The sequence below is a fragment of the Eucyclogobius newberryi genome, unplaced genomic scaffold (assembly GCF_026437365.1).
Source record: "Eucyclogobius newberryi isolate DKJ021-1_F unplaced genomic scaffold, fEucNew1.0.hap1 SCAF_13, whole genome shotgun sequence".
In the NCBI taxonomy this organism is placed as follows: Eukaryota; Metazoa; Chordata; class Actinopteri; order Gobiiformes; family Gobiidae; genus Eucyclogobius; species Eucyclogobius newberryi.
The window spans coordinates 12,461,590-12,483,562 of NW_027315757.1; the positions used below are offsets into that span (position 1 = coordinate 12,461,590).

The window sequence follows — 21,973 nt, forward strand, 5'->3', positions numbered from 1 at the left end:
TTGGGGTCTGCGTCAATCTTCACTGGGACAAGATCATTACCAGGATCAGTGGAGTGAAAATGGAGGCCCTGCTGGACGCCATGTTCCCAAAGACACTGTCCAAAGTGCACAGTTTAAAGGCTGTGTGCTACATGGGCAAACGGAGGGCAAAGAAGGATCACAGTTAGATAAGAAGTAAGAATCCTGAAATGATCCTGGATTACAATGGTCAAAATATGTAACCACAATGGCTGTAAATGTACACAAATTTCTGTGCATTCAAAAAAAGGTTTTACAGCAGAGGATGTGACGACTGACCATTTACTGGTGGAGCAGTTTAAATGAGGCTAAAGTGCTAGTTTGTTTAATATAAGTTTATATCTGATGATCAAAATGAGCTAGTTAACACTGAATGGACTAAAAAACAGAGGAGAACCTATGTAATGTAATGACATGATATAATGACAAACCAACTGTTATGAGCTCTGGAGATGGCAATGAACTGAATTGGCAGGATTACTCAAACATGTATCAGTTAAACATAACAATAGCTCTATTTAACAACATAGCACAACCAGGTTTTAGGTTATTTAAAGAAATGTGCAGTAAAAATCCTTCATACCCAACCTAAAAGTGTATTCTTGAAGCGATAAGCATTAAGAACGTACGTTCATCTCATCAAGTCAGCCATATTTTTTCAGTTGCGACTACACTACATTAGATATGAGAAATCGCTTTCATTAAATGACTGAATCTGAGTAAAAGCACCCATTAGATCTAATGCGTGTCATGTTAATGTGAAAGAAAATCATTTCACTGAGTGTTACCACTTGAAACAGTTCATTTAAGTAAGTTTAACTTGTCTTTTTAGTGTACGGCAGTAATAAAAAGGGAAAAGCTGAGAATGTTTGACAGAGGAAGTGAAGTGGGACAATGAGGGGGAAGCATGACTTGTTTTTAAGATGTTTTGGCTCAGAATAATGTTTTAAATGAGTGTGGGCGATAGATGATGCAAGCACAAGATTGAACACAAGCGTGATGAGCCAAAAAAATGTCTTAATAAAAACAGAAAGATACTGAGGCAACTGTATTCCAACTTCCGTACCTCAGTAATTGAGCAAATTACTGAATCTAATTCTGATGTTCTTTAGTCTACCCAGTCAGTGATATAATTATTTTGTAGTTAGTTAGTTAGTTAGTTGCGTAAGCCTTCTTGTTTTGGCACAGCCCACCCATGTTCTTTTAAGGGGGTGCATTTCTTTTTACTATTTATTTATTTATATTTAATCTATTTATATATGAAACCCTATATAAACGCTTTCTTAGTTCCTTCATCAAAGACCTACATGAAGTTGTGTTTTATGCAAGTTTAATCCAATCTAAAAAAAAATGTAAATGGTAACCACAAAGTGTTTAAAATTGGGCTGCAATAAAACAGATCTTCACATCATTACAAGGGGATAATGTAAACTTACTTGGAACTGTAAAGCAAATATGAATGAAAGGGGGGTCGCTCGTTAAAAGGCTCAAAATGCCAAGTGAGCACTCTATGGAAGACCTCAGCTCCCCTTCAGCACTTCATACAAAGAATGTCTCTGTCGCCTTTTACACATTTCTGAATTAAGATAAGATATGCTTTTATTGAACAAACAAAACAATGTTTGGGTAATGTAGTACATTTTCTGTTTCTGTTTATGTTTGTATAAACAAAATTGTAAAAGCGACCAAAAAAAGACAAAAATTAGGCAGGAGCAACGTAATAATAATGTTTTTTATTTCTTGTCAAGCCGGAAGCAAGAGTCAAAAGCAGCGCTCTGACTGACTGTGCTTGGGTGGTCTACCCCAGTTTCACTTCAATCTCTGAAGAAAGCTCTTGCATGTGGAAAAATGAATGCATGTGGATATTAACAACATATCAAAGGATTTGTGAGAGCTAGAGACAAGTTACACATATTTAAATACCTACTGTACCGTACGTAATGGTTGTATAAAGCAGAACTAAGTCATATTTTAACTTTATTGAACGTCTTTGTAAGTCCCTGTAATGGTTAGATATGTATTTTTGGGGCGTTTGAAGGGTCCATCATCTCCCCCTGCTGTCTCTGGGTGGAAAATCCGCCTAGGACAACTCACCTTAGAAACCTGGATCTCTCAACGTGAAATGTTTTTGTATGTGACTCAACTGTCTTATGATAATGAAAGAAAGAAAAAAGTTGAAAAAAATTAAATAAAACCCTAGACGTGCAGCAAATCTTCCCTTTAAATTGAGAGATTAGGTCAAGGATTAGCTCCATTACTTCTGAGGTAGAAGAGGCAACTCAAAGCTGCTCTGAAGTGAGAAAAGGGAGAAACTTTGGGGGTGCAGTGGTCTAACTTTGTTGACTTTACCGCACTGAAGCGTGGTGTGGAGTTCTAATGGTTCAACTGCCAATGATTTAAGGACACCAAGAACCCAAAATTCCAAAACTGCAGAGGGATTGTGGACCAAAGTCAAGATGGATGAGCCATGCAAAATCAAAAAAGTGGTTTGTTTTGAAGAGCTAAGAGACAGACTTTGTGGAGCACAATTCAATTCAAAGTGCTTCAGACAACAGGAAAAAACGCATTCAAATCACAAAATAGATTAAGACATAAAAGATAAGAGTGCAAATCAAAATCCCTTTAAGTTATATGCACAAACAAAATAAACTAAATTGTTTTCAGCCTAGATTTGAACCTGTCTCACATCGTCTGGACAGGCTGTTCCAGATTTTAGCTGCATAACACTGAAACGCTAAATTACCTCTTTCTTGTTATTATTCGTCTTTTTGAGTGCGCATGGATTGATAAAAGACTAAAATAATTGCAGCTTTTTGGAATCCCAGGATCAAAGAAAGTGGATGTTTTGATTTCAGATTAGGTACGGAGGATAAAGTTAATGCTACGTTGCTAAAAATGATCTTGCTTGTTAGCTTATTCAGAAACGCTAACAGAAGCCTTAAGAGTTCATTACCTTAATTCGTTTTTTATTTGAAGTTCTATTTCAGTTCTTTGAATCCAGGATGCTGCTCTTTTTTGGTCACGCCATTCAAATCCTATTGCATATTCATTTCACATAGGCACTAATAGACAAAAAAGAAATCTTCAATGTCGACTACAAAGCTTTCTGCCATTAATCCAATTTGTCATTTAATTTCAATTGTTGCTGATTTCCTAAAACTGCATGCGTTTATGTATAGCCTCTAAACGTTTGTCAGATGCCTTGATGAAAAGCACACCTTTGGCCCGACAAATAAAGCAAATGTAAACACAGCGTACAATAGAGTAAAGGAGCAGAGTGCGGAATGAAACGGCAGTACAGATCCCCAGTGGGTCATTCAATCTGCTGTGCCCTTGAACACATGGCTGCTTAGCTGAATAACTTATGATAAGTGCTACAATAGTACAATAGGGAATGATAGGGAGAGGGTGTGAGAAGTTCACTACTGGTGTTTATTTTTATTTGTGACAGGTAAGTTGTGCTATTTTGTGCTGTTTTAGCTTGTAAGCTGAGAACAGGGATAACAAAGAAAGTCAGCTTCTAAGTTTTGTATTATTTTCAAAGCTGTGAAAGTATTTCTAGTGAAATTCCTGGTAGCAACATTCCAGCTGATTGTTAAGTTAAAGTTAAACAGACTTTACCTCATCAAAAATGTCTTGTCTTGTTCACTTGAATAATGCATGTTTGTCTGTATCCCACTTGAACTCTTAAAATCCTTGTCCGCTACGACATCTTGTGGCAATCCAGGAAGATCCTCCACGTTTTTAATGGAGACATTATGCTAAATCGACAATCAAAATGATTCATGCATGTTTGACTAATCTTTATTCTCCTGTATTCAAGATGCCATTGCCCCAGCTATACCTGTTTTCATCGATCCCCGGTACACACACACTGCTTTGAATGTTTCTTTTTTTTACACATAGGATTCAGATCTGGAACCAGACCCTAAAGCAGACCCTCCAAACAACTTTGGACATCCAACCACAGCTAGTGAGTGATACTAACAAACTGTTCAGCACAGACTTTTGAAATCTGGTGGGTAACACATCGAGGCAGCATGTAGATGAACTCAGACTGGTGATGATCTCCTGGACAGTTTTGTCAGTTACTGGTGCAAAGTGTCTCTGTGGTTTTAGGGTTATTTCTTTGCATTATGGAATTTATACAATTTTTAATGCCCTGAAATTTGAGAACAGCAGAATTTCAGAACAGCATCAAGATTTTTAGCGTTTCTGTCACAAATATTATCAACATGAACATTGAAATCACCTGTAATAACCAAACCATCAAAGTCTGTGCATACAACTGAAAGCATCCCAGAAAATACATCAAACAAACTTTGGCAGTGCTGGGGAGGCTTGTATCAAACAATGAAGAGAATGGATGGAGACTGTTTTAGCTCCATTTTAAAGGATTTTAAACTCAATAGATGAAAACACCCCAAAACACAATTTTCATCTCTAAAAACTGCACAGACCTCCACCCTTTTTGTTTCAGATTCAAACTTAAAGTTGGGTGGAGCAGATTCTATTAGAACTAAATTTCCATTGTTTGTGTCAAGCCTTATTTCAGTTAAAAACATAAAATCAAAATTATAAGAAGAAATACAATTATTAATTATGAATGATTTGTTACATAAGGATCTGAAATTTTGTTTTGGTGGGACTGTGCGTTATGTTTTCACAGGGAATATGAATCAAATCTCTCAGATTGGGCAGCCTGCCTCGCATTTTGTTTTCCAATCTGTGTGTTGTGACTACAGAAATAACACTAGGGGAGGCTGTTTTTACACAGGGCCCCAGGTTCGTTTGATATTATTATAACTATAATTCCCGGCAACGCTGAGATCTACAGGTGTCATACTAATTAGCAGACAAAAGCACAAATATGTTATCTTTAATGCTGTTAACATGCTATAGGAATGGTGATCTCATAGACAATGTGAATGAATCAAACAAATGAAGACCAAATATGGATATGACTATCGTGCTGTTTTAATAATTGTCATACTAAAATTTGATTTTGTTCCCTTATTGGTCTATACACTGGATACTTGCCATTGTGTTCCAAAGAACTTGTTGGAGGGCTGGCTCCATAATACTCTTTTATTTAAGTTTCATCACGCATTTAAGATGAATCTGGTTTTTAATGTAATTTATGCTTTGGCACTTGACGCCTTGTTTGTTTACGCTGCCGGCTGTATATTCTTCTATTGCTTTTGAATTAATACACTTTGCACTGTGCTTTGAATAAATGCCTGACTGTATTACATTTAATAATAATATGCAAAATTTATATGGGATTCGTGGTATAATCAGAGAAAGCAGTGTTGTTTTCCGTTCCGTTTGAGTCTCTTTAATACGTAAGATTTAATACAAGCCACATTTTCTTCCTTTGCACTCCTCTTCCCTCTTATTATGAGTTCAAGACACATTAATTAAAGCCTCTAATTCCCCTCACTGAATCATGTATCAAAGACTAAAATACATTTTTCATTGCGGTAGATGCGGCAGACGAGGAGCATGCCGCGGTAGACAGACGGAGAGAGGAAAACAAAAGCTGTAGCGGCCTCGTGGGAGCAGAGGAGCAGAGTGGTGTATAATGAGAGGTATGCATGTGCTGTGTGTGTACATGACATGTGTGTCTTTTGAGAGTTTGCGACCCCCACGGTTACACAACATTACCACCTAAATGCCCATGTGGATTTATTTATTTGTTGAGCAGAAACGTTGCTCACTTACAGGCAGGAGAAAAAGAGCAGTTTTGTATAAGACTCGTTCCAGCGATCAAATTGCAGACTTCAATTATGAGCTGCTGGTATTGATTTGCTTAAGCTAAGCATCATTTTTGTTAAACATTCATAATGTTACAATTTTACGTCAAATACAAATTACCAGTGGGCCTTTATGAAACAGCAGGTGCTATTTTAAACTATTACTATACAATAGATCAGTGGTTTTCAACCTGCAGGTGAGGTCCCCTATAGGGGAAATTATTTCAGGGGGTCCACAAATGATGTGGGGAATATTGAAAATGTATGCAACAATCTTGTATAAGGCAGTGGTAAATGTTGATGAATGTTCCTGTTTGCTGTCTTACAAAATTCCTTTATCTGGGCCTATGCCCTGAAAACAGGCTTTTAGCCAGAGGGCCGTCTTCCCGTCTTTTGGACGGGGTATCTCGACATGTGGACGGACATTTTCGAGGGCAAGGAAGGTGTAATTTTTATTAATACATTTTTGAAAAGTTTTTAAATCGGGCCGGGAAGTGTTTGACGATAGTCCAACGTGGGCCGCGCCATGACAGTTGACTGTTTACAAGTGAAAATTTGCATGCTGCGCGCTGATTGGTCGACAAAGTGTGTGTGCTTTGCTCTGATTGGCTGCCGAGCCGTGGTCTGGAAAATGCCGAAGCTCCACGTTTGCCGAACCTCCCCGGCCAAATACCACGTAAAACAGCTCCTAAGCGGCAGAATGTGATCCGCGCGGCCGAGAGGCGCAGGCGGCGCGAGAGTATGGAAAGTCAATATGAGCGTTGAAAAAAGATCGCGAAACACATATAAAAAATTTTAAGCCCCCGGTTGGACGGGGTGTTTTCAAATCCTAGCTAAAAGCCTGCCTGAAAATGATATCAATCATTAGAAATAAGTATAGTTGATGACATGTCATTAACTTGGGTTCGGGAGCAGGTCCAAGCCTCAACCCCTTCACTCAGCTAGCCACGCCTCCTAGCTAACGCCCTTTTCCCCAGCAACCTATTTCTACCCGCCCAGGCAAACATCACCGTTTGTCTCTGCAATCTCGACCCCACCCAATATTTCGGCTGAAACGACCGCCTGAGACGGAGCCCCCATCCTAAGTCTCCGCATCCAGCCTCATCACCTTCTCACCTTTCTTTTCACATTTATTATTATAATAAACAATATTTTGCATATATATATTTGTTGTGGCGTGGTCCTTGCTAGTGAAGGCTACTTTATGACTTTGCGGGTGGTCTATGTGTTTGGGGGTCAGTTAATGCCAACAGTTGTTAGAATAGGGGTCGTGACTGAAAAACTTATAGAGCCACTGCTGGATGAGAAAATGCAATTGATAACATACTGGACAAATTTAATTTTAGCTCATAATTTCTGTTGAACAACATTCACTTGTGAGTGAATGAAAATAAATTAGTTTGTGTTTTTTCTCAGTCACGAATTTGCTTTGTGGTTATGATTGAAACTTTTTGTAACACATCATTGGTGTATCCAGATTTCAAACCATGACAAAGAAAGATTAAGGTGGAGTTTGACCTGTTCATGGTTGTTCTGGTTTGCTCCTGGTTTGATCAGGCTTATCAGTTCTGCAGACTTGTGCAGGAAGTCAAGGGACACGTTTCTATTATCAAGCCGAGCAATATCAGATCAATAACTGTTTACAATTGTATGTTATATTTGAACTCTAAAAACTTGTGAAATGGCATATTTCGTACAAAATTTTACTCCTCCACAACAAAATTTTCAGTATTTATCTTTCAACTGCGGCTTTTTGGAAACAAGGATACTAGTTTTACATACCATATTTTATTATTTTGCCTATGTATTGACTTGACAACATTATGGCAAACTCCAACACCACTGTCCTTAAACCTTGTCTTTCCTTCCTCTTTGCTGCCTGTCCTCTCACCACCGCACTCGGCTCATGTGTCTCGCCTCTGTCGCCTGTCTACAGTCTCTCATGAGCTTTCACCTCAGCTCTGACGCAAGAACACCACTCCTCCTCCTCTCTGTTGCTTATTTATGTACCTGTCTGATTTAGTGTTTTTGTTCCATGGAAGGTCAAAGTTAGTGCTCAAACAAACCCCTGCCGTGGCTATGGGACACAGATTCGATACGTATCTCGATACATGGGTCACTATATTGATTTGATTTAAAATAAAAAAGTTCAGTGCTGCCCGGTGGTCAAGTGTGGCCCTCAGAGGCAACTGTTGTTGTGATTTTGGGCCTTACAAAAATAAATTGATTTGATTTGATTTGATTTGATTTGATTTAAGGCACAGCACACGTATGCCAGCGCAGCCGGCATACGTGTTGTGAGTTTGAATCCCCACTCTGACGATTTCCCCCTTCTCTCTCATCCCCCATTTCACCCCGTCTTTCCTGTCTAAAAAAACTGTCGGGCTCAAAATAAAAACAAAAATGTTTCATGATATTTATGGTAATTAGAAAATGTTTTTGAACACCAATGATGTATACTTTAAACATAACATTTCAATAAACTGCAGCATGACTGCTGGGATGAATGTTCAATGATTTACAACTCTAAACTTTGAACCTGTGGAACACTTTTATAATATAGTTAATATGAGCTGGTGGGAGAGATACAGTATCAGACCTTTCCATGTTGTGCATTTAATGATTTATTTCTAAATATAATGTAACCCTCCTGACTCTCTCTCATGTCAGTGTATGCGTCTCCCTTGTCTTCAGCAGCAGAGACAGACATAAGCATAACACACACACAACTCTCCTCTTTTCTTTCAGATCAGTGAAATGATATTATATTACAAATAAATGTCTTAGCTTTACCGTTTCCTTTCAAAACTAAAAGCGCTCATTGGACAACACATGCGTATCGAGCAAACACGTGTATTGAATCGTGGCACCCGTATCGAACGATTCACTATTATATCAAATATTGTTGCACCTCAGTATCATCAGTCAACTCAAGCTACATTTCTCTAATAACCAAAGGTAATGCTTTAAGAATGCAATAGTAAACTAATGTTTGAAGGTACACTATGTCATTTTTGGTTTTGTTAAGCTTCTCCATGGATACAACTGGTCTGTGGCGAAGCGAGTCCATGCAAATTTGTCAATATTTCAAGTACAAGATGGATAGTTTAATGCCTTACTGTGGCAGAAAAGATACTTAGTATACCTTTAATTTGTCATTGAAACTAAAAGCTCTCCGCTACAGCTACCATGAGCAATGTTTTAATTGCTTTACCCTAACTACTTTTTAGAGTTTATTGATCTGCAAGGAAATTACTTAATTCAATTAGCACCAAAATGACTCTTGGAGCCAAACAAGATTGTGGTAAAAATGCAAGAAGACTATTGGAGATTGAAGCTGTGTTGTTTATCAGGGATTACTACTGAGTCACAATTTAAGTGAATATCATTTACAAATATTTCAGTTTGAGCTCAGGTCAAACTGCATATTAACCAGTGAGCCAATCGTCTGTCACAGACAATTTGATGCAGCTGCAGTAAAAATGTCACATCAAATTATATCTAAAGCATAACGCATTCACACCGACAATTCTTTATCATTATGATATTATGTATACCGTACTTTTCGCGCAATACAGCGCTCCTGAATAAAAGCAGTGCATACAAAATGTATGAAGAAAATAGAAATCGTACCTATACAGGCCTCACCTGTCAATAAACCTGCTCGTGCCCACGTTGTAACATGAGCTATTTACACATGGTAGTGATGCGTCTTTAGAACCAGGGATTAGTTAGACTAATTTCTCAGGGAATATGAGTTGGATTGTAATAAAACACACAGCATTTTGAATTCTAACATACAAAGAACATTGTCTGAGCATCTGCGCTTCCCCTGCTGTCCCTTCTGTCCTTGATGACTCTGTGTGAGCTGATTAACCTGTGTCTTTGTCTTCACATCTGGTTTATCTGCTCCTGAGCTTGTGCTTAGCGACTGTGTGTTACGTTGTAACATGAGATATTTACACAGAAATAATGTTCCATGATAGTGATGCACAGGTTGTCTTTTGACACGTGAGGCAGTTCAGGCCAAGAAAGTCTCATTTCAATGCGGCAGATTCTAAACTGCAGACCACCATATATTGTCTAGATTCACTTCCTCATTAGACTAATTTATCTGTGAATATGAGTCTGATTGTAATAAAACACAGCGTTTTGAAGCTTAAAATATAGAAAACAGAACATGTTCCCTGGACAGTAACCACTGTCCACTGACATCTTCTTCTCCAGTGTGTCAATCGCTTGCACTTCCTGCATTGCCCCCTTTTAAATTAGACACATCATTTTATGCAACGCAGGGTTCAAAGTGTGGGGAAAAAAGTAACGGCTTAAAGTCCAAAAAGTACCGTGGTTGAAATAGCCCTACACCTGATAGCGCTTAAATCTCCTCTCCTGCTGGACCTCCACAGTCCCAGTCCCAGTCCCAGTCCCAGTCCCAAGCTATTGCTCAGCATCAGAGCAGAACAACTTCACGGCCATTAGCATATCTGGGGTTACCCTTCTTACATACAGCATGGAGAGATACACTCAGGCATGTGCTAAACACAACAGGTGTGAGAGCTGCTATGAAATGACACAATATAATCAATATGGTTATGTGTACAAATAGATAGTTACCTAAATGCCTTGGTATTCTTGCACAAATAAGGCTTTCAGGACTTTCAGGAAATGTAGCTTTATTTTGTTGCATGAATGTGATTTATTGCATTTAAAGGCCTCTGTATTTAGTATTTACAGTGTATACCTGCATATGAAAATGGTAGACTTTCAGAAGAGTGCCAAACTTAAGACATTCTTACCTGGAGTTGGTCATGTCTGTCCGTCCTCCCTGGCTCTTCTCCAGGCCCAGTTTGGTAAATATTCCCACCAACACCATGATGGCCACCACTCCACAGATGATGTAGACGATCATGTGTGTGCGGTCTCGGTAGGGCTCCTCCTGCACCTCTGTGACAGGTGGGGCGGGGCGGCCCGTGTTGGCCCACACCGGGGTGTCATAGTTGGAACAGGACGTCTGGTCCAGACTGTGCACCTTGAACTGGCAGCAGAAGCGGTAGAAGCAGGAGCCACAGCAGAAGCTGTACATGCCTGAGTTACAGTTGAATGGAGGGTCCCACTGGCCCATGACGTCGTAGTAGCCCCAGCAGCGGTTGGTGCTGGTGGGAGCAGTCTGGTCCTCAGTTTCTGCTGTAGGAGTGGGCACAGCCGCATCTTTCAGCTGTGAGCTCTCTGTTTGGTTATCAGGCATGGCCTGGGCCAGTGCCCCTCTGGACCTCTGACCAAGTCCCCCAAAAGAGGTCAACCCGAGCATAGCAGCCAAGCTGAGACTCACCAGCACTGAGCTTTTGTTAGGAGCCATAATGGACTTCATCGACTGTGGTTTGTTTGCTGTGTTTGGACGTCAAAATGCCCCAAAAAAATTTCGATAAAGAGCTTCTAACTAGATTGTCCCAGAGTACAAAAGTACAAGAATCTCACTCATAAGCCAAAGGAGTACAGGTCTTTTCAATGGGGCTTCTCTTGTTCCATTAGAAGTCAATGCAGTCCTTTGCCTTTGGAGGTGTTCTAGCTGCGGACTGTAACTGTCATGAGGAAACAGACCAAAGAGTCAAAGAAATCAATCTGGCTCTCAGCATGTTCTTAATGGGGAGAAATGTGTCCCCAGGGTGCAGCTCTCACATGCACCGGGTCGCTACAGTGTGGGGGCGTGTGCGCATGGGATCGGCTGTAAACAAACACTGCAATACTGAGAAAGTGTCACCTTTTATAAAGCCATATGTCATCCACAGACGGCAGAGGCGGGTGCAGACAGGTCCAAAACCAGAAATCCAGTTAAGAGGGTTGGTTACATATGAATTAACTTTCCTGAAGACATCCGGGTAAAAGAGTATAAGTCAATAATCCGTAAAGGGAACCACAGTGGATTCCTGCCAGCAAAAGTACAAAAATAAAAATCTTAGTCTTTCACAGAATAATAGAACAACTCTTAAATTAGATGAGAGCTGGATGAGTTAATACTTCCAAAAACTCAAATTTTGGCTCCTCTGAGTTTAACCTATCATCCTCCAACTCTCACTTTCTTTCAGTTCATTTTTTCACCTCCTCAGTGCTCTCGCATTCCTTTGTTTCAGAAGTATAGTCCCAGATTCTCTCTCTGTGTCAGCGGTATCAACAGTAGTCCAGTGTCCGCACGGCTGTGCACAGTTGTGTTTGTAAAGTGCGTGTAGTCAACCTGCTCTGGCTCTCACGTGCCTGCGCTCACACCTCGACTGCTCTGCGCTGTCCCTGGACTCTCCTGCAGCTGTTGCTCACACTCCTGTGTTCTGTGTGCAGTCCAGAGCGGCCCGGGACCACAGCTCTGTCACTCACTCTAATCTGAGTGCTACAGCGCAGGACGGGGGGGCTGCTGGAAACGCTCAGATCTGACTGCTGTTGCTGTTCTGCCTTCTCAGACTCTCTAAGAGACTTTACCAGAGCGGAGGGTCCCACACAACGGATCTTTAGCAGCTTTCTTTTCTTTTGTTACTTGGTGATACAAATGTTCCTGTTTTGTCCAAGCTTACCTCACAGAGATATGAACTGAGATCAGAAGTCTGTGGGCTCTACATGTGCACTGCTCCAGCTCATTTGGAAGACAGAGACAAGTGGAGATGCGACAGCGCAGCGGCACACGGGGGAAATATCCTGTTTTCAAAAGAAGCCCCTCTGGAAATAAAGGACTGCAGCAAAGAAGACTTGGTTTCTCTCGTCAAATCTGACCTTTTTTTTTAAAAGCAGAAGACAGAAACCTTAGTGCATTAATATGCAACAGTTTCAGGAAAAAGCTGCATATTAATCCCCCAAATTTGTTTTGCTGACAGTTAGTCCTTGTCCGGCTGCAGCTTCTCTGAAAACAGGCATAATTTGATATATATGTATAGGAGTTTTATATATATATCATATGTATGTGTTTTCACTGGTGCTCTGCTTGTGGTCCAAACAGGCGTCAGTTATTCCGTCAGCGCGTTGCCGTGGTTCCTCTGAGTAAATCCAGTGTTTGCTCCGTAGCGTGGGTCCTGCTGTCTGCTCCTCTCACTGCTGCTGCTAGTCTGTGCAGGACTCAATGACAGCGTCTCGCACACACATCCACTGAGGCGCACTTTCACTCCTCCCTCCGCCGCACGCTCCACTCCCTCTCTCTCTTTCCCTCTCTCACCTTCAACAAATGCGGCCAGTTCTTTCTCTTTATACCTCATATGTCACGGATACTGCTTTTCCATTGTTTTATTTTTCAATCTCTTTCTCACGTTCTTCTTTTCTGTTTGCATTTTTTAATCCTATCCTTATATTGTCTGTATGTTTTATCTGTTTTAGTTTTCTGTTTTTTGTCTAATATTTAAGATTTGCATAATGTTTACAAAAAAGTAAAATTGTATTGTGTTATTGTAATACTATATATTGGCCACTAGTGAACATTTGCTTTTGTCTTCTTTTAACCACAATTACTGCAAAGTTTTCTGCCATCAATTCATGTTTTAGTTGATACGGTCAAAGATTTGGTGCGTGATCACAATAAAAAGCTTATCTTGAAAAATAACCTAGATATTTTTCGATTAAACACCTCCTTGATGACATCACTTCCTTCCTGTGTGTGAATGAGGCTTGCTTTTACTGCCGTTGCTTTGCCGCACTTTTCAATCTTTGTGTGCGTGCCAACACGTGTGCCTCTGCAGTCTATGAGCTCTGATTTAGGAGACAGGGGAAGAGAGGGAGGGGGAGGGAAGGCGAGATAAACACTGCAAGACAGAAAGGAAGAGCTGAGTGAAAGAGGAATTAGAAAATGAGGAAGGAAGGAGGAGAGAGAGATAGATGGAGAGCACAGACAGATATGGGACCCAAAGCAAGAATGGTGTGTGTGTGTGTGTGTGTGTGTGTGTGTGTGTGTGTGTGTGTGTGTGTGTGTGTGTGTGTGTGTGTGTGTGTGTGTGTGTGTGTGTGTGTGTGTGTGTGTGTGTGTGTGTGTGTGTGTGTGTGTGTGTGTGTGTGTGTGTGTGTGTGTGTGTGTGTGTGTGTGTGTGTGTGTGTGTGTGTGCGCGTGTGCGTGTGTGTGTGCGCGTGTGTGTGTATTTATCCTGATACATATCCTGATACATTAAAAAAAAAAGTGGTCCCACCTGGTTCAATGTCTGTTAAATTTGTCCATTGCAATGTCAGTCCAGTCCTTTATTGTAGGCGAGGTTTGTGTCATCCATTTCTTTGTAATGGCCTTTTCCCCCCCTTAAATTATGTTCCAATGATATCCAATGACTATGTCCATGGCAGTAGTTTAAAAAAAAAACACTTAGTTCTAAAAATCAATGGGATAGCAAATACAGTCTATAGTTCTTTGTTGATTTTAGTCCAATATTTCTGAGCAACAGGACAGTCCCAAAACACGTGATATAGGTTTCACTATCAGCATTTCCCTGTGAATAATGAGCACTTTGACATGGTGTTCAATTAGAAAACAATGAATATTGGGTGTCACTGGTGGAGTGGATGGCACACATGCCATGTGAGCAGGCCGGCTGCTGTTGTTTTCAAAAGCCTGGCTCTAAATCCTAGAGCTCTACACACAGGTTGCCCCTCCAGCATTGATTGGTCAAATGCAGGCCTAGGGGATCTATCTAAACAGGATACCTTAATGCATTTTTGAACAATAAAAGGATAAGTAACTAAATGTTTCAAAATGCTTTAAAATTTTAAAATTTTAAGATTTAACTGGAATATCTGGTAATCCCAAAGCCCAAACCCCTATGAATAAGAAAATGCTTAATATTTGATACCCTCAAAATATTCATCTTGTTTTGCATGAAGTGTAAAGACATTTTTAGATTAAAGCCCTCTTTTGTCCTCCCCCAGTTTTTGTCAGTGTAGTGTTGTTATGTCTGCAAGTAAACCTCTTTCTTTCTCTTTCTCTCTCTCTTATTGCGCTCTTGGCCTAAATTTGCTCCAAATCTCTGGCAAAGTGCACAAGGAGTTATGTCAAGTGAAGACGCACAGACACACAGCAGCAAGTCACATATTCAAATACACTGTGGTGCCATGACTTCACAATATGGCGTGCGGCCCAAATCGGCTAATCCTCTTCAACCCCGTAGTCTGACTTTTATGTGTCCTCAGCGCATTTCAGAAGCGTGTGTGTAAATTGTGGGGGAATGGATGGATGGAAAGAAATGAAAGTTATTGGAGTTTATTCTGTCCCCGTCTTGAGATAAACACATCACTGTCAGTAGGTTTTTGAAGACACTCGAGTGCCTGAGCGAGAGGGGGGGTCAGGCAGATAGAGGGATGATGGAGGAGGATGAGTGTTCCCAGGGATAGATGGAGGGAAGAGAGAGCAAATTGCATATCAGTCTCAATCATTTGACTGAGTTTCTGTCTGGAGAATAAGGGCGACTTTTCACAGCTCTGCAGCTGAACACTTGTGCTAAGGATCGCATAAAGCCGATAGTTGAACATATTGATTGCAGTATCGACATAAAAGGAATCTAAATGGTACAATACCAAGGAAAATATACATTTAATAGTTGTTGTATAATATCATGCATTTTTAGGTGTCATATTACAAAATATAAAAGCACATAGACACAATGTCCAAAGTTTAGTTTTTTAATACATATTACATTTTCCGGAATTAAATAATAACAAAACCAAATGACTCCAGCTTGTTCCCTCACTTAGTTTAACTTATTTTGTCTCCTCATTTCCCCCTCATTTGACTAATAAAGCCACAGCTTACTTTAGTTATACTCTAACATTAAAGTTGACGTACCTGATTTTCACACAGAAAACCGCAAGTCTTCAAGTTTTCAAATCTGTGCAGCTCGTCCCAAGCTCTCACAAACATAACTTCTTTGAGCTCGTGCTCGGCTTTGAAACTGCTTTTTTTAGATGGTGAAGTGAAATTGGAGTTGCAGCCAATCAGAGCGCCGCTTTCAGCTCTCATTTACTAAGGCCGGGTACCCCAGCTTTAAGATGAGTAAATTAGTATTTCCCAAATAAAGGAACTGACTGTTTGACTCCTTAAAAGGAGTCAAACAGTCAAAAGTCTTAAAAACATGAAAAACAGAACTTGTTCATTTTAAACTCTTTGCAGAGTTCCACATATATCGCAAGTAGATTAAGTTTTGCCGCCACATTAAAGCTAGCATGCCACCAATGCACATCCTGTTTCATGGAAAATAAAACGCTCTATGATTAGATGAAGACAGCACACGATGGACTCATTTTAACCCAACTAGGTTTTGTGCCAAAATAGATTTTAGCTTTAGTCTTGTTCTCTGCCTTCCATACATATGCAATAATAACTGTGCCAGGACCAAGGAGCTCCTCTCTTTATCACATCAAAATTTCTTACAAATATCTGTCCTTCAACACCAGTAAAACACCAGTAAATGCGGAATAAAATAAGACCATAAAATGCAGCAGCATCTTTTGAAGATGCAACATTCATAACAATCTATGTCATTAAATTCAAACTATGTTCTTGAATGTGTCACATCTGAATTGAGTTTTATGCCGTCCCCCGCTACTCTTCTTTCAAGTTTCATTTGAAGATACCCCCGGTCTCTAATTCCCCTCTGTAGCTGACCCCCTCGGCTCTCCGCTCTTCAGACTTCCCCGTGTGGCACAAAAACAAATGGATACGGCAGTGAAAGAGGAGCTCAAGTCATCGTCCCTGTGAGACAATGTAGGTCAGTTTGGAACTCCATGACAAAAATCCATCACAGTCTCCGGTTTCCTGTTGTGAATTGATCGGGTTATTGTTAGTCCCTCATAATTTTTATGTACTGTGTATCAGATTTCGATTGGGTATAAATAGCAGGATAGTGACCACCACTTATCCTGTTACAGATCATAAACATCATAAGCTCAAGAGTCATTTCATATTTATAGTGTTTTCCGTAACATAACATCTTTTCTGTAAATAATTAAATTGATTTTTACTGGCAATCTTTGGATATTCTGCCTGTAGCAATAATCTGATCATATTTTTCCAGTCCATTTGAAATTTTCTTTTGCTTTAGAACCTACCATTATTATCATCCTTATTACCCGCCCTTATTCTGGTGTATAAACACAAAGGCTTTTCCTTCTGGTACCTCGTCCAAAAACATGCGTACACATGCCTCAGAATTGTCCCGTCAGCCCTGCGATTAACTGTCAATCACACGAAACAGATGCAAAGTTGCTGGGATCAGGTCCTGTCCTCCGCACAAGTTCAATAATCAATACAAAATGAATAAATAAATAAATTATGTGTGTTCATTATCACATGTATTGACCTGCTTGTGCTGAATAATCTAATCGCATTTTCCCGCAGCTCAAGTACATTCAAACTTTGAACTCATCAACTTGGTCTAACGCTATAGCACTCCAGTGAAAGCTCTGTGATATTTCGCTCACAGTTCAGAGGCGTCATTGTGGACATCTGTGGAGCTTGATCAATGACTTAGCCTCGCGTCGTCATCTTCCCTTTCAAACGATTTGCAAATTATATTCTCCCTACCAAAGACGAGCGTTTAACAGGCCCTGGGAGTGTAATCCTGACGCATCATCAGATAAGCACATAAGGTTGAGCCAGACGCTATCAGAACAGGTTAGCTAGTCCGGCTGTCAGACCTGTGGATTAGCTGCTGCTGCTCGCTGGGGAGGCTCTGTCTTTATTAGATGGCAGTGTCAGTTTCAGCCGAGGTCCCCTGCAAAGCCATTTGTGGACTCTGCATGTGCCATCAGGACTAAAGCTGCCGTAAGTCAACCCGACCGCTCAGAGATGGGGTCTGTCCACGATGCACGATGACGCTGCTCACGGATGGATAGAGGGATTGGGTAAGAGGTCATCTAGAGGTGAACCAAGCCATGCATAGCAGGTATGAAACAGGCATGGAGGTAAAGAGGAATATTCTGGGCATTGCTTTAGTTTGATTCGAACTGGGGCTGTGCCCGTAAAAGCTTCTATTTGGGTGAAAATTGGATATATGTGCGCTGTCTGCACATAATTAAAGAGCGTTTTATTCTTCACACAGCAGGAAATGCACCGTAATAATGCTTGTTGTTGTTGTTAGCTTTACCGTGATGGCCAAACCCGCTCACGTTGTGAAAAGCTATTATAAACTCATTAAAGTCGCTGTGAATGATTACGACACTTGGAATGGGTGATACCTGCGGACTGCAGCAAAGAGTTTTAAAATGTTCGGCTTGTCATGTTTTTAAGACAGTCTTTTATAAGTTACGTGGGAATGCAAAATAATTTTTATTCTTCAAGATCAACACAAAAAAGACATCGCCAAAAAAGGCATCATCAACATCATTGACACACCCGAACATTATTAAGGAAGAGACCAAAATAACTCATCAGGGGACCTTTAAGTCACAATATACAGACAAGTTAATAATGCATTGTGTTGTAGCCATAGTTACCCTGGTACTGATATTAACAGAAACATGACCGTAATTTTTCACAATCTCTCCACCCATTACTAATCACATACACGTAGACCAAGAAGAGTGATGTCCAAAAGAGCAATCATATGCTGCGTCAGCAAAAATTATCTCATGATCTAGATTAAGGTACACTTTATTGTCATCATAAGTAAAATCACCCTCTGCATTTGACCCATCCGTCAATACCATGAGGGTAACAGCACTGCCGCGCCAAAGTACCCTTCTCCTGATCTTGGATGAGCATCATGGTCAAGAGTACCTATAGCTGGAGAATAAGCCTGATGTGCAATGAGCCACTGTCAGATAGAGTCTTTGCAGTGATACCCTGCTCTGCTCCCTCTCTCTCGCCTGGTAAAGTTCTGTGACACAAAGCGGATTTGTACAATCCACTCGCCTCACTGCAGCTCAGCAACGCACATACTCAGAGCGAGGTGTAAAGCCCCTAAATGAACATGTTTAATAATCTGTGCAGCGGCTGTCTATAATCCACATATGTATTAGCACATGTAATAGTCCTTAATGAAGCCACTGTTCTTTCTCAACGTTGTGAGCTTGTCCTTGAAGTTTCAGGTTATTGCAGGGGTTTAGACAGCTTTTGTCCTGGCATTTCTCTTGTGATTGTCCAAAGTGTTGTCCGTCTGAAGTTGTGTATCTTTCCTTTGATTGCATATATGAGTACCTGGCGCTATCTGCTGACTGCAATGAGGAGGAAAGCATTTTGAAATTTAAAATAAGCTGCACCTCTAATGTCAACAAGACGAGATGAATTATTCAAGCACTGAAACTAATAAGACAGGACAGAGCTTCGCAGCATGTTCTAGTTCTAGCTAGGGGGCTCTAGGACTGCATCTGCAGTCACATTCTAGGCAAGGCAAGGCAAGTTTATTTGTAGAGCACATTTCATACACAAGGCAATTCAAAGTGCTTCACACAGCAGGAAAAATGCATTCAAATCACAAAGAAATTACAGAAATACAATAAAATTAACTAAATAAAAAATTATCAATCCAACTGATTTTCTAAACTAATAAAATCACAAACAAAAGAGAAGAGTGCAAAGATAAAAAATAACTACAATAAAATTAACTAAATTAAAAATTATCAATCCAACTGATTTTCTAAACTAATAAAATCACAAACAAAAGAGAAGAGTGCAAAGAAAAAATCCTTTCAGTCATATGCGCAGCTAAACAAAACTGTTTTTAGCTTAGATTTGAACATTGTCAGAGTAGAAGCCTGTCTCACATCTTCAGGAAGACTGTTCCAGATTTTAGCTGCATAAAACTGAAATGCAGATTCCCCATGTTTTGTCCTGACTCTGGGCACCAGCAGGAGGCCGGTCCCTGAGGTCCTCATAGTCCGAGATGGTTCATATGGCACTAACATATCCAAGATGTACTTTGGTGCTAGGCCATGGAGAGACTTGTACACAAGCAGAGCTGCTTTAAAGTCTATTCTCTGAGCCACAGGGAGCCAGTGCAGAGACCTGAGAACAGGACTAATGTGATGGTACTTCCTGGTTCTAGTCAGGACCCGAGCAGCAGCGTTCTGGATGTACTGTAGCTGTTTTACAGCTCGTTTGGAGAGGCCAGTGAGCAGGCCGTTACAGTAGTCTAATCTACTGGAGACAAACGCATGGATAAGTCTCTCTAAATCTGGTTTTGACACTATATTTTTGATTTTGGCAATGTTTTTTAGATGGTAAAAAGCTGCTGATGTTATTGATTTGACATGGCTATTAAAGTTCAAGTCTGAGTCCATTATTACCCCCAGATTTCTAATTTGGTTTGTAGGTTTTAGAGCGAGACTCTGGAGGTGACTACTAACACTTTCTCTTTGTTTCTGTGGGCTAAAAACGATTATTTCAGTCTTGTCTGAGTTCAGCTGGAGAAAGTTGTTTTGCATCCACAAACTGATCTGTTGGATGCAGTGACAGAGTGAATCTACTGGTCCATAGTCACCTGCCGATAGTGAAACATAGATCTGAGTGTCGTCTGCATAATTGTGATAGGACACATTTTCACTGCGTATCAACTGACCTAACGGCAGCATGTAGAGGTTGAACAGAAGGGGACCCAGGACTGACCCTTGGGGCACTCCACAGGTCAGGGTCATGTGGTCTGAGACACAGCTACCAATTTCAACAAAGTACTTCCTGTCTTCCAGATAGGACCTTAACCAGTTTAGGGCAGTGCCAGTGATGCCCACCCAGTCCTCTAGTCTCTGTAAGAGGATCCCATGATCGACAGTGTCAAAAGCAGCACTCAGATCTAACAGAATTAAGACTGAGGCTTTGCCCGTGTCAGTGTTCAGGCGGATGTCATTTGTCACCTTGACAAGAGCAGTCTCAATGCTGTGATGAGGTCTAAAACCTGACTGAAAAACATCAAATGAGTTGTTTATTAAGAGGAAATCTGTGAGCTGTTTGCCCCAAAATGGCAGATTAGAGATGGGCCGGTAATGACTCAGTACTGCGGCATCAAGACTGCTCTTTTTTAGGAGAGGCTTTATGACCGCAGTTTTCAAAGACATTGGGAATGTTCCAGATTGAAGCGACATGTTAACTATGTGAGTGAGTGGTGCTAACAAACTGTTCAGCACAGACTTTAGAAATTTGGTGGGTAACACATCAAGGCAGCATGTAGATGAACTCAGACTGGTGATGATCTCATGGACAGTTTTGTCAGTTACTGGTGCAAAGTGAGTTAGCTCTAAGTGTCTTGGTGGTTTTAGGGTAATTTTTTGCATTGTGGGATTTATAGCATTTTTAATGCCCTGAACTTTGTCATTAAAGAATAATGCAAACTCATTACACTTGGATGTGGAAATGAGTTCTAACGGCAGCTGAGCTGGAGGGTTTGTTAATCTGTTTACTGTGGCAAACAGGACACGCGAGTTGTTACTGCAGCTTCCAATTATTTCAGAAAAATATCTTTCCCTAGTTCTACATAAGATTAGGTTGTACATGTTCAGCTTTTCTTTGTAAATCTCTTTTTGAACCTGGAGCTTTGACTTGCGCCATTTCCGTTCGGCCCTGCGGCACTCCCTTTTCTGTGCCCTGACCGAATCATCATTTCTCCAAGGCGCCTTCTGCTTATTTTTAACCATTTTAGCCTTTATAGGGGCGATGGTGTCCAGAACATTCAAAACACTAGATGTAACAGAGTTCAACAAATCATTTACATTAGAACATGAGACATTTTCAAAGTTTATCATTTCCATAAACAGTGCACCTGTGCCATCACTTATGTGTCTCCTCTGAACAACTGCAGGACCAACCGGAGGTTTGGGAGAAACAGACAGGTCAAAGAAGACACAGAAATGATCAGACAGAGCAACATCGATCACATTAACATTTGAAATATTTACCCCCTTTGTAATTATGAGATCTAGAGTGTGTCCTTTGCTGTGGGTGGGGCCTCTCACATGCTGAGTAAGACTGAAGGTTTAAGGACAGCATCAAGCTCTTTAGCGTTTCTGTCACAAATATTATCAACATGCACATTGAAATCACCTGTAATGACCAAACCATCAAAGTCTGTGCATATGACTGAAAGCATCTCAGTAAAATCATCAATAAAACTTTGGCAGTGCTGGGGAGGCTTGTATAAAACAATGAAGAGAATGGATGGAGACCGTTTTAGCTCCATTTTAAAGGATACATACTCAAATGATGAAAACACCCCAAAAGACAACCTGCGTGTAATTATTTCATCTCTAAAGACAGCACAGACTCC

At 40.5% G+C, this 21,973-nt stretch overlaps 1 protein-coding gene across 1 annotated transcript in view; it reads right to left on the minus strand.

Moving 5' to 3' along the window:
- The window catches only part of LOC140358013 (protein shisa-8), a 91,701-nt gene extending 79,973 nt beyond the window's left edge, over window positions 1–11,728 (minus strand). The window contains exon 1 of the mRNA XM_072442642.1: window positions 10,571–11,728. Within this exon, the coding sequence (XP_072298743.1) occupies window positions 10,571–11,142 (572 nt within the window). The 5' untranslated portion in view covers window positions 11,143–11,728. The remainder of the gene's footprint in view (window positions 1–10,570) is intronic.
- Window positions 11,729–21,973: the final 10,245 nt, after the last annotated feature.